Raw genomic sequence first — 13,781 nt, forward strand, 5'->3', positions numbered from 1 at the left:
GTCTGGACTGATCTGGGTATGTTCAGGAAAGGAAAATTGATTTTTACCTGCTAATTTTCATTCCTGTAATACCACAGATCAGTCAAGATGCCCTCCTGTTTGATGCTGAAAGACTGATTTCCTGCCAAGTTTTGCCGCTTAGTACAGAATTTTTCTGTTTAATAGAGAATTATTTTCTTAGAGGGCACTTACGGGATTCACTTCCTTGTCCTGTTTGGTTCTTGACGAGCAAGGTTTATAGTTCAGGGGATTTCAACCTTTAGTTCCCTATGTCTGTGTGAAGGGGTTTCTAAAGTATCTTGGCTTGGGTACAGGTCAATACTGAGGTCCTGCAGGTGGCACTCTCAGTTAAGTAGCAGTGCCTCAAAATTTCGTTCTCTGATGCCAACTGCTGGAAGGGATGAATAACCTATTGGTCTGGATTGATATGTGGTATTACAGGAATGAAAATTAGCAGGTAAGAACCAATTTTCCTATTCCTCATATTCAAACTTTTAGAAAAGAAGTTTTTTTCTGAGGACAAGCAGGAGGATGGTAGTCCTCACACATGGGTGACATCATTAGATGGAGCCCGACGCGGAAAAATTATGTCAAAGTTTCTAGAAACTGACTAGGCACAGTGAGCATGCCCTATACCATGTGTACTTGTGGGGGTCCCTCTTCATTCAGTCTCTTTGTTTTCCACGGAGCTGTGAGCCTCGCAGTTTGATCGAGCTCCAAAAACTTGACTTTTGCCTTGTGGAAATCTGTGTTTTTTCAGTTTTTCACAATCCTTTTCTTTGATCCCTTTCGGTGTCTTCCTGTAGTGTCCCCAGTCAGGGTTTTTTGCATTTTGGGTAAGTTTTGTTTTTTTTTTTTTGTGGTCAGTCTCCCCCCCCCCCCACCGGTGGTGGTGCCTTGGTGTCCACTGGCCATCGATGCCCACCACGATCATTCTGTCTTTCTACCCTTTTGTTTTGCCCCATCATGGCCACGTCCAGTTTTCGCCAGTATCCGAGGGCCATGTCAATCACTGATCTTTATTATGTATGCATCCTCTGCCTAGTGGCATCGCATGACATCAGGGATTTCCGCTTGTGCACCCAGATGATCCCAAAGGGACGTCTGCTTTGACTCGACAAGATGGATTAGCTCTTCGAGTCAAAGAAGTCTGAGGCATCAACAGCCTCGGAGCCACACCAATGGATACCTCGCCATTGACTTCGGCGGGACTATTGGTTCCGTCGAAGTTGCCGGTAGATAGGGGAGACTGAGACCGACCATTGTCAATCTCTTTCGGGCTCAGGACACCAGGTTCATTGTCCTCTACCTCGGCACCAGGGAAGGATCAGACCGAGCATCGATAGAAGCCTAAGAAGCATTGGCACCAGTCCCCATCGATGCACTGGCTTTTGTTGAGATGCACCCAAAGCAACCCCATGGTGAGGAGCGTGCCCATTCTCCATCGATGCCTGGGTTCTGCGATGATCTCCACCAGTCCTTGTGCCAGTTGCCGATCCCCCTCCCAGTTGGTATTGGCATCGGCAACATTCAAGGAGAAGCTCGAGCATTGAGTCCAGCTGGCAGTGGAGCGGCGCTGCAGGGGTTTAGTTCTGTGGCACCGATGGCACCAGAGCTGGTGCTGCCTATCCTTGTTCCACTTCTGGAGAAGCTCAGTGTGCTCATCATTGCTTCCCGACCCAGTTGGCGTCTGTTGCCGGGACAGCACCAGTGCCTGGCGGGGCACCAAGGCCTCCCCCTATCGATATGGCGGTTGTGGCTGGTTCCTCTGAGGAAGAAGCTCTGCTGAGGCCGGCGGAGACTCTGAGACCTATAGTCCCCTGTCCAGGTCCATCAGTGCCTGCACTTCTGGACATGGCCGAGCACCTAGGGCCCCATCCCTATAGCATACGTGAGAGTGAGGGTCCTATGATCCCTGGAGAGATGATCAAACGGAGATGATCAAACGGAATCCTCCAAGGATTTCGAAGTCTCCTGTCAGACCCTTCACAAGATGAGCAAAGGAAGTCTGCACCTGAGGACTTTGTGAGGGCAGAGGCCATCCCATTCCAGCTTATGACAGAGGAGGAGGCCAATCACAAAATGCTTGAGATCCTTCAGTTTGTGGAGCCTTCTCCACAAACTCTTCTCCGAAGAGACAGAGACAGGATGGAGGCGGTCCAGAGAAAGGCGACCAAAAAGGTGGATGGTCTTCATCGAATGACTTATGAGGAGAGATTGAAGAATCTAAATATGTACACCCTGGAGGAAAGGAGGAGCAGAGGTGATAACGATACAGACTTTCGGATACTTGAAAGGTTTTAATGATCCAAAGATAACGACAAACCTTTTCTGTTGGAAAAAAATCAGCAGAACCAGGGGTCACGATTTAAAACTCCAGGGAGGAAGACTCAGAACCAATGTCAGGAAGTATTTCTTCACAGAGAGGGTGGTGGATGCCTGGAATGACCTTCCGGAGGAAGTGGTGAAGACCAAAACTGTAAAGGACTTCAAAGGGGCGTGGGCTAAACACTGTGGATCCATAAAGTCTAGAGGATGTGAATGAAGAGTGGGTGGCTCACGGGAACGATGGCTACTACCTGGTGATAATACCCTTATTCAATAAACATACACACACGGTTAATGCGACTCCAACATTGCTCTAAGCTTCAGCGGCAATGAGGAAATGTGGAAAAAAGGATTTGCATTCACAAAAAAGCAGGGAGTAGCTTGCTTGTTACGTTGGTTACTACCCCAAACCAAATAAGCCTGATACTTCACTTTCAATGCTCTATCCAGCATAGCTCTCTGCTTCAACGGCAGGGGAGAAAGTCTGACACTTCACACACATCCAGCATAGCTCTCTGCTTCAACGGCAGGGGGAGCAAGACTGATACTTCACTTTCAATGCATAGCCAGCATGGCTCTCTGCTTCAACAGCAGGGGGGGCGGTGAAGAAAGGTTGATCTATATTCAGGCAACAACCAACAAGGTCTGAATTTACATAGTCTGGATAAACAGATAAGCATGGGTGTAGCTTGCTTATTGTGATGGTTGATCCCCTTAACTAATTAAGTTATTTCACTTAGATGCAGTTCCTACACTGCTCTCTACATTAATGGTGGGGGTGGAAGGGAAAGAGAATAAAAAAGGTTACTAAGAGCAAAGAGAAACAGATAAGTATGTGAGAGAAAAAAAAAAGTGCGAAAGCTTGCTGGGAAGACTGGATGGGCCGTTTGGTCTTCTTCTGCCATCATTTCTGTGTTTCTATATGTTTCTTCTAAGGAGATTGTGGCGGTCCCGGTGCACAAGATCCTTAAGGAGTTGCTGTTGAGAATTTGGAAACACCCCCTCACAGTACCTCCCGTTAAGAAAACGGACGGGGTTTACCTTGTCCAGAAGGCTGCCAGATTCGATAAGTATCAGTTGGTAATGGTTGAATTCGCCCTCAAGGGCCAAGCGCTCTCGGACCCATTCCTCTGTGCCCCTGGGGAAGGACCACAGAGCAATGGACAGTCTTGGAAGGAAGGTCTCCCAAGGCACCATACTTATTGCCCGCATTGCTGCCTATCAGCTCTACATGAGCCAATACTCGCGGGACATATGGAAGTAGGTGCAGGAGGTGGCTGTGCAGCTGCCTCAACAGCAGCAAGACACCCTCATGTCACTGGTGCACAAGGGTCTGGTGTGTGGGAAACACGAGGTCCATGCGTCCTACGATGTTTTTGAGATGGCATAGAGGATCTCTACAGCAGGAATCTGTGCCTGCAGAATGGCATGGCTGCGAACCTCAGATCTCTGTCTTGACATACAGGAATGAGCCGCGGACATGCCCTGTACTGGAGAGAATCTCTTCAGAGAGAGGGTAAGGGATGCTGTGGTCCAACTCTGGGATCATCATGAAACCTCCAGCATTTCTCCGCCAGTACTCTGGACTTGTCCTCCTCCTTCTCCAGGAGGCCATCGAGGCCGGGGCCAAGAAAGTCTTTTTTTTTTTCCCTGCCAAAGGAAAGTACTATCCTCTTCGATCCTGTCCACATCATCATTGCTCCTGTGACCACCCAAGGTAGCAGAGAGCTCCCAATACCCAGCCAGCTCCTCGGTGAACTCCAGGGGCAAGGTTTTGACTGCGCCATAGAGAGCATAAGTCATTTGCCCGTACCCAGGACAGTGGATCCTCCAGTCAGGTGCAGGTTGCAGTTCTTTGCAAACCAGTTGCTCAGTGTAACCTTGGACCAGTGGGTTTTGTCCAGCATCCACCAAGGGTGTCCCACCAGATTGCCCACCAGATTGCCCTCCAAGCCTGTTTTAGGGGCCGGTAATGCATCAGGAGGTACTAGAAGCGGTGCTCTCCTCCCTCTTAACAGCCAAAACACTTGAGCCCATACCACCAGGGTAAAGAGGGTGGGGATTCTACTCCAGGTACTTCCTGATTCCAAAGAGATTGGCTGTCAAACAGTCATCCTGATCCAGACCGACAACCAAGTAGCCATGTGGTATGTCAACAAGCAGAGAGGCACAGGATCGAACTTCCTGTGTCAGGAAGTGGTCCAGATCTGGTCTTGGGCCCTGTCTTACAGGATGGTGCTCAGGGCCATGTACCTGGCCGGGATGGAGAACATGGTGGCAGATAGGCTTTGTCGAGCCTTCAGACCCCACGAGTTGACCCTGGACCAGGGGTTAGCAAATTGGATATTTTGCCTCTGTGGGAGCCCCGATGTAGATCTGTTCACATTCCCCTGCAACAGGAAGGTACCTTGGTTCTGCTCCCTGTCTAGGTCAGAGGCAAAACAGCCTCAAATGCCCAGGCCCGTCATTGGGGCAAGGATCTTCTGTACACATTTCCTCCGATTCCCTTAGTGGCGAAGATTCTCTTGAAGCTTCGCGAGGACAGAGGGACTATGATCCTCATAGTCCTCATTGGCTGAGAGGTCTGGTTTCCACTCCTGCAGGAGATTTTTCCCGGATCTCATCATACGAGATCAAGGCAGGTTACAGCACCCCAACCTCCAGGCCCTGTCGCTCACAGCCAGGATGTTGAGAGATTGGTTCTGCAGTTGTTTGATCTTTCATAAGATATGTCTCGGGTCCTGGTGGCTTCTAGAAAGCCTTCCCCTAGAAGTTCCTACAGACTGAAGTGGGAGGAGGTTTTCTGTGTGGTGTGAGCAGAAGGCTCTAATCCGTTCTGCCCCACACAAAAGATGCTTGATTACCTTCTACACCTTTTGGAGGCTAGCTTAAAAACCAACTCAGTCAGTGTTCATCTTAGTGTAATTGGCGCATACTACCACAGCGTAGATGGTACGTCCATATCTGTACAGCCTATAATTGTACGTTTCATGCAAGGCCTGCTTCAATTGAAGCCTTCCCTAAGGGCCTTCCTCTGTGTCTTTGGACCTCAGCGTAGTGTTAGCTCAGCTGATGAAAGTTCCTTTTGAGCTGCTACACACTTGTGACCTGAAGTTACTGACCTGGAAGGTCATATTTTTGGTGCGGTCACTTCAGCGTGTAGAGTCAGTGAGCTGCAGGCCTTAGTGACTTATCCGCCTTACACTAAGTTTTATCATGATAGGATAGTCTTGCATATGTACCCTAAGTTCCTGCCTAAGGTGGTGATGGATTTCCATCTTATCCAATCAATCGTCCTGCCAATTTTCTTTCCCAGGCTTCATATGCACCAAGGCGAACGAGCACTGTACAGTTTGGACTGCAAGCGAACCTTAACCTTCTATCTGGAGTGGACAGAAGCCCATACAGTCCATCCAACTTTTTGTTTCTTATGATAAGACTCGGATGTTGCCGTTGCCAAACAGACAATATCCAATTAGCTAGCGGAATGCATCTTCTTCTGTTATAGCCAGATGGGACTGCATCTTGGGGGTCATGTCAAGGCTCATTCTGTCAGAGCCATGGCAGCGTCTGTGGTCCACTTGCAAGCAGTTCCTGTGGAGGAGATCTGCATGGCTGCGACATTCACATCCCATTACTATTTGGATAGGGATGGTTCGGCCAGTCTGTCCTCCGGAACCTGTTTGAAGTGTAAAACCCAACTCTCCCAACCTAGTGCCATTTGGGTTCAGACTGTCTCCGTTCTCTGTTACCAACAGCACTGTTGTTGTTTTGCACGTTGGCATCTTGTTAGGTGTCATCTGGTCCCCTTTCTTTGTTGGAGAGCAGCCTGTAGCTAGGGATTCACCCATGGGTGAGGACTACCATCCTGCTTGTCATCGGAGAAAGCAGAGTTGCATACCTGTAACAGGTGTTCTCCGAGGAGAGCAGGATGTTAATCCTCCTAAAACCCGCCTGCCACCCCGCGGAATTGGGTTTCTCCTATTTTTTTTTCTTTTATCATAATTCTGTGTTATGAGACTGCAGAGGGACCCCGCGTGGTATAGGGCATGCTGGGCGTACTCAATGTGTCTATTCAAAGTTCTAGAAACTTTGAGGTAAGTTTTCCGCATCGGTGTTCCATCTGATGATGTCACCCATGTATGAGGACTAGTATCCTGCTGTCCTCGGAGAACACTTGTTACAAGTAAACAACTCTGCTGACTTGAGATTTCTTCAATTTAATTTGTAACTATTGTCTGCTATAATATAATTGAGCTGGTATTTTTGTTCCCACACTAATCTTCACTTATAAGGGATGTTGTAGATGAATACAGTTGGGCTTTGTCTTGGATTTGTGTTTAGGAATTCCTGTTGAATTTGGCCCCCCAAGGCCCTGCTGTGAGTTAAACAGTGGCTTAGATTTGATATTAAGCACTTTGGGGACCTATTTAATAATCCAGTGTTTTCCTTGTAGGCGGTAACAAGCAACAGACGATGGGAATCAAGGTGGAGGAGGAGAAGGCTCCAGCTGTCAAGTCAGATTTGCAGAATGAGCAAGTCACACATGAGGACTCAGGGGACAGCCTGGGAGCCTTGGGGATTGATGTTCAGCCTGTGGGACATGATTATGTAGAGGAGGTAAAGAATAATATTCTATTTGTTCCTTCCCTTAATGTTTTTTGCTGTATTACATCTTTGCTTTTATAGTGGTACTTGCCATAGTACTTGAGGAGACTGCACCTTGAGTACTGTGTTCAGTTCTAGAGACCGTACCTTTTTGTAAGGGCATCAAGAGGATGTAAGTGATTCAGAGAAGGGCATAAAAATGATACAGGACCTGCAACACCGTACATAGAAACAATACGGCAGAAAAAGCCCATATGGCCCATCTCGCCTGCCCATCTGTACAATTAATGTAGCATTATAATTCCCATCACTTCTTTAGAGATCCCCTGTATTTATCCCATGCTTTCTTTTTTTTCTTTGACATTTATCAACTGCTTCACTGTTTGTATATTGCTTTGAGCGATTTTTAATCTTAAAAAATTCAATTCAGTACAATACAGTATCTTGAATTCAGATATTGTTTTTGTCTCCACCATCTCTTCTGAGACTGTCCCACGCATCCACCACTCTCTCTGTAAAGATCTGTTTCCTAGGATTACTCTTGAGTGTACCCCCTTTCAATCTTGTTCCAAAATCTCCTTTCCATTGAAAGAGGCTCACCTGCTGTGCATGGAAACTTTTGAGATATTTGAATGTCTCTATCTCGCCTTCCCTCCAGGGTGTACCTATTTATATCTTTGTTTGTCCCCATATGCTTTAAGAACATATAAGAACATAAGAAATTGCCATGCTGGGTCAGACCAAGGGTCCATCAAGCCCAGCATCCTGTTTCCAACAGAGGCCAAAACCAGGCCACAAGAACCTGGCAATTACCAAAACACTAAGAAGATCCCATGCTACTGATGCAATTAATAGCAGTGGCTATTCCCTAAGTAAAATTAATAGCCATTAATGGACTTCTCCTCCAAAAACTTATCCAAACCTTTTCTGAACCCAGCTACTCTAACTGCACTAACCACATCCTCTGGCAACAAATCCCAGAGCTTTATTGTGCGTTGAGTGAAAAAGAACTTTCTCCGATTAGTCTTAAATGTGCTACTTGCTAACTTCATGGAATGCCCCCTAGTCCTTCTATTATTCGAAAGTGAAAATAACCGAGTCACATCTACTCATTCAAGACCTCTCATGATCTTAAAGACCTCTATCATATCCCCCCTCATCCGTCTCTTCTCCAAGCTGAACAGCCCTAACCTCTTCAGCCTTTCCTCCTTTTATCATTTTGCTTGCCCTTCTCTGTACCTTCTCCATCGCAACTATATCTTTTTTGAGATGCGGCGACCAGAATTGTACACAGTATTCAAGGTGCGGTCTCACCATGGAGTGATATAGAGGCATTATGACATTTTCCGTTCTATTAACCATTCCCTTCTTAATAATTCCTAACATTCTATTTGCTTTTTTGACTGCTGCAGCACACTGAGCCGACGATTTTAAAAGTATTATCCACTATGATACCTAGATCTTTTTCCTGGGTGGTAGCTCCTAATATGGAACCTAACATCGTGTAACTACAGCAATGGTTATTTTTCCCTATATGCAACACCTTGCACTTGTCCACATTAGGGAGGAGTAATAGCCTGAGGGAGGAGGAATAGCCTAGTGGTTAGAGCAGTGGACTATGAACCAGGAGACCAGGGTTCGAGTCCTGCTGTTGCTCCTTGTGACCTCCAAAAGCTTAGATTGTAAACCCTCTGGGGATAGAGAAATACCTACAGTACCTGTGATATCTCGATTGAGATCAAATGTTGGTATATAAAAATAATAAATAAAATTAAATTTCATCTGCCATTTGGATGCCCAATCTTCAAGTCTTGCAAGGTCCTCCTGTAATGTATCACAGTCTGCTTGTGATTTAACTACTCTGAATAATTTTGTATCATCTGCAAATTTGATAACCTCACTCGTCGTATTCCTTTCCAGATCATTTATATATATATATTGAAAAGCAATGGTCCAAGTACAGATCCCTGAGGCACTCAACTGTTTACCCTTTTCCACTGAGAAAATTGATCATTTAATCCTACTCTGTAATCCACGAAAGGACATCGCCTCCTATCCCATGACTTTTTAGTTTTCGTAGAAGCCTCTCATGAGGGACTTTGTCAAATGCCTTCTGAAAATCCAAATACACTACATCTACCGGTTCACCTTTATCCACATGTTTATTAACCCCTTCAAAAAAATGAAGCAGATTTGTTAGGCAAGACTTCCCTTGGGTAAATCCATGTTGACTATGTTCCATTAAATCATGTCTTTCTATATGCTCTACGATTTTGATCTTGAGAATAGTTTCCGCTATTTTTCCCGGCACTGAAGTCAGGCTCACTGGTCTATAGTTACCCGGATCGCCCCTGGAGCCTTTTTTAAATATTGGGGTTACATTAGCCACCCTCCAATCTTAGAACAAAGACTACTGATCATTTTAGTAGCCACCCTCTGGTCTAGCTATCCTTTTGAAGGTGGGGTCTGCAGAATTTTACACAGTATTTTAAATAAGGTGTCACCAGGGATTTATACACAGTCACCTCCCTTTTTCTGCTGACCATTCCTCTCCCTATGCAGCCAGGCATCTCTCTGGCTTTTACTGTTGCTTTATTCACCCATTGGGCCACCTTAAGATCATTGGATACTATCACCCCCAGATCCTGTTCTTCCTTTCTGCTTAGAAGAATTTCACCTCCAATACTGTACCTTTCCCTTGGGTTTTTGCATCCTAAATGCATTACTCTGCACTATTTAGCATTAAATCTTAGCTGCCAGACCATTCCTTGAGGTTCGTTAGATCCCTCATGTTTTCCACACCTTTCTGGCTGCCTACCCTGTTACAGATTTTGGTATCTGCAAAAAGACAAACCTTTCCTGACAATTCTTCCATTATGTCGCTCACAAAAATGTTGAAAAGAACTGATTCAAGGACCGATCTCTGAGGCACATGGCTAGTAACAACCCCCTCCTCAGAGAAAACTCCTCCACTTACCACTACCCTTTGTCTCCTTCTTTGTCAGCCAGTTTCTAACCCAGTCAGTCACTCTAAGTTCCATTCCAAGGGCCCTCAATTTATTTTTTTTTTGTATTTAAATTTTATTAAAGTCAGCATAAGCATCCATGCAAAACACAACGTATCCATTTTAACATCAAACCAAGGCCATTCATATGTAACTAGTCAGCAAACAAATGATAATGACCGGACTCCAAGATGGCCGCCGAGTAAGAAATGCTGTTAGAGGGCTCCCAATGCGTTTTCCTTTTTTTTGTTTGCCTTTTCATACAAAATGCCTCACACCTAAAAGGAAGCCAAGACTAAGAGGAGTTACAACAAGCTCACCCTCTTTGGATCTTTCCCAATCTCGCATTGAGGGTTTCCTCGCAGCTAACGCGACATCAACGCCGGTAGGAGAGCAAGCACCATCCCTCTTGACCCCTGACATCACGTGTTGTCCCAGCGCTCCGAACAAGCCCTCCCCTCCATACCATGAGAATCTGGATAACCCGCTGACTGCAACGAGTTCCCCTGAGACACATCGGGGAGATTTGGGAGCAGGAAGGTGAGTAGAGACTCCTGAGAGGATCCTGGGGTCTCAAGCTGCTGACGTGGGAGTGCCTGGGAGGAGCTGAAGGAGGCACAGATCGAGCTTTACCTGGAGTGGCGGGCCCCATGGAAATTCATCATCAACAAAAGGTATGGAGATGGGGGTAGGCACAATTTCAGGTGTAGGTGGGGCCCAGCCAAACGCTCTGGAATTTGGAATTAACTTACAGCGTCCATCAGTTATGCCACTTGAAGGAATATGGACTGCTTTAAAATCTATAGAGTCTTCCATAGTTTTATTATCTCAAGTTACTCTTGACACTAAAAATCAAGTACTAGCTAATGCAAATCTGATCTCATCTTTCACCTCAAAAGTAGAAGCTATGGAACAGCGCATATCTGCCACAGAAAAAATACAAAATTTGGTTCAGTCAGATTTAATTAACAGAAAACTGGAAAATATAGAAAATATTTTGAGATCTCATAATTTAAGAATACTTAATTTTCCAGTAATAAACTTAATTTCCCCACTTGATCTCTTTAAAACATATATTTCCCAGGTGTTAAAGATACCAGAAACTGCAATGCCAGTGATTATGAAAGCGTGTTATCACTCAACACACAATTTTTTTCACTCAACGCACAATTAAACTCTGGAATTTATTACCAGAGGATGTGGTTAGTGCAGTTAGTATAGCTGTTTTTAAAAAAGAATTGGATAAGTTCTTGGAGGAGAAGTCCATTACCTGCTATTATTTATTTATTTATTTATTTTAAGTTTTTTTATACCGATTTTCCTGCATAAAATGCATATCAAACCGGTTTACAATGAAACAGAATGAGCAGGAAGTAAAATTCCTTAGTCTAATACATTTAAACATCAATAATGAAATAATTTTAAACAAAGCAAAAAGCTAAATAACATTAATAAAAGTTAAATTATTAACATAAACATAAATATAATTATATTAGAAGGAGCACAAAGGTTAGCATGAAGGGGAGCACACGCTTATTAATTAAGTTGACTTAGAAAATAGCCACTGCTATTACTAGCAACAGTAACATGGAATAGACTTAGTTTTGGGATACTCGCCGGGTTCTTTTGGCCTGGATTGGCCACTGTTGGAAACAGGATGCTGGGCTTGATGGACCCTTGGTCTGACCCAGTATGGCATGTTCTTATGTTCCCCAAGCTGCTGAGAGTGGTGAGGATGCATTAAGGCAATCTCCTTCGTTGAGTGTTTCGGAAATACTTAAAATATCTCAAGAAACTGAGGTTACAAGAAGAAGAGTGTTGCTAGTCTCTTTTGCTTTTTTGATGGATCGAAATAATATATTTAGGCTCTTTTTTCGTAATAGGCAGTTCTTATTCTATGGACATAAAGTTTGGATTTTTCCTGATCTTACTAAATCCACTCAGACTCGGAGAAAAGATTTTCTTTCTTTGCGTTCGGAAGTATTTCAGCTAGGAGCACAGTTCACTCTCCGTTATCCATGCAAGTGTTCTATAAGGCATCAAAATGTGAACTATGTTTTTTTTGAGCCTACACAACTCAGAGCGATATGTTCTTGTGATTATTTAAAATGTCTTGAAAATAAAAAATAAAAAAAAACAAATAATAATGGCCAAAGTGCCAACAATTTTTGATCCAGTAGATTAAGCCCCCCCAACCAAGCCAATTCAGAATAATGTCCATGGCAGTGGGAACAGGCATACCAAACTCAGATAAATAGTATTATCACATACCCCAGTAATTACTAGAGATGATCACAATTAAAGCTGCTGATACCAGCGAAGAATGCGTTCCCAAACTTGAATATGAAAAGCTACAGCATCTCTTTGAATAGCTGCCAAATAAGAGCAATAATGCACCTTCCATAGCCTCTGGAGAAGCAGTGTTATGGACAGAACTGCCTCCCTCTTCTAATGAGCTGCTATTTCTTGGCATGCCCCACAAAGAATTTGGTTTACCAAGGCCCTCTCAACAGATGGCCAAGCACGTGGGTATTGGGAAAGGAGAATATTTCAGATTCAAAAGGAATTTTTAATTCAGTCAGCTCAAAGAGTGCCGTAGCAATCCACCTCCAGAAGGGCACAATCTTCATGCAGAGCCATCTCACATGATAGAATGTACCCTCCATTTTACACATTATCCAGTATTGATTTGATCGGCCAGGATAGATCTTGCTTCTCCTAACAGGTATGAGATACCAGCGGTACATAATTTTATAGTTAGTTTCTACAGTATTGGCTGAAATAGAGCTTTTTGCTATAGCATTGTAACAGTTCGCCCATTGTTTATCAGACTATGTATGGCCCCTATCTAGTTCCCAATCTATCTGATGTTTAAAAGGGGACAACTGCTTGGATGATAACCAGGTGTATAACTTGGAAATCAAGCCTTTAGTCACATTTTGGTGAAAACACATATCTTCAAAGTCAGACCTTTCTCAGGCCACATGCTTCACATAGGTGGACTAGTAAGACAATGTTGCAGCTGGAGATACCGAAAATATTCAGAATCAGGGAGATCAAACTGTAGATGAACATCAGCAAATGGCAACATTTTAAAATTATCAATCAGTTGTCCACAGCACCACACCCCCGCTAGTCCCAACATCTTGATTTAGTCACTGAGTACAATCCCTTATGAAGACCCAGGGGTAAAAAGGGGAGGCCTGACAAGACAGGCCTCCATCTCTTCCACAATTTTAAAGTCAATTTAGTAAGCGGATTGAGAAGTAGCTTAAAACCGCCTTTCTCTGGCAATCCCCAAGTTCAAGAATATAAGGAACCTCCAGGGACAGCAACTTGTTCTATGTATATATTCATTGCTTCATAGAGGGACCTAGAGGACCAATTATAGACAGCCCTCAATTGTGCAGCAACAAAATATTGCACAAAATTGGGAACAGCCAATTCCCCTTTCAGTTTTGGCAAGAATAGCACCCTTCTTGCTACCCTGAGTGGTCACCTCCTCCAGATAAAATGAAAGACTTTTGTTTGTAAAGACTTTAAATATTTAGCTGGGATATCAATAGGAAGGGTATGAAAAAGATATAGCCATTTGGGCAATACTGTCATTTTAATAACAGCTATTCTGCCCATCCATGAAAAATTATAAGGAGCCCAAATATCCAAATCCAAAGGTTGTCTCTAGTAAGGGATGGCAAACAACTGTATCCAGTCCGCCCATTATTGAATACCCAAATATTGAATGCTATAGTGCGCCCACTTAAAGAGGAAACTCTAAGTCTAGTGACTTGGGCTTCAGGCAGGGAAACGTTCAATATTTCCAACTTATTCATATTTACT

The 13,781-nt window shown here is 44.3% G+C and overlaps 1 protein-coding gene across 5 annotated transcripts in view; it reads left to right on the forward strand.

The window, feature by feature from the left end:
• Window positions 1-13,781, forward strand: part of ZFR2 (zinc finger RNA binding protein 2) — a 397,475-nt gene that overhangs the window by 248,939 nt on the left and 134,755 nt on the right. For all 5 annotated transcript variants that reach the window (XM_029614304.1, XM_029614303.1, XM_029614305.1 and 2 more), the window contains one exon: window positions 6,785-6,948. In XM_029614304.1, coding sequence (XP_029470164.1) covers window positions 6,785-6,948 — 164 coding nt within the window. The remainder of the gene's footprint in view (window positions 1-6,784; window positions 6,949-13,781) is intronic.

The sequence above is a fragment of the Rhinatrema bivittatum genome, chromosome 8 (genome assembly GCF_901001135.1).
Source record: "Rhinatrema bivittatum chromosome 8, aRhiBiv1.1, whole genome shotgun sequence".
Lineage (NCBI taxonomy): Eukaryota > Metazoa > Chordata > Amphibia > Gymnophiona > Rhinatrematidae > Rhinatrema > Rhinatrema bivittatum.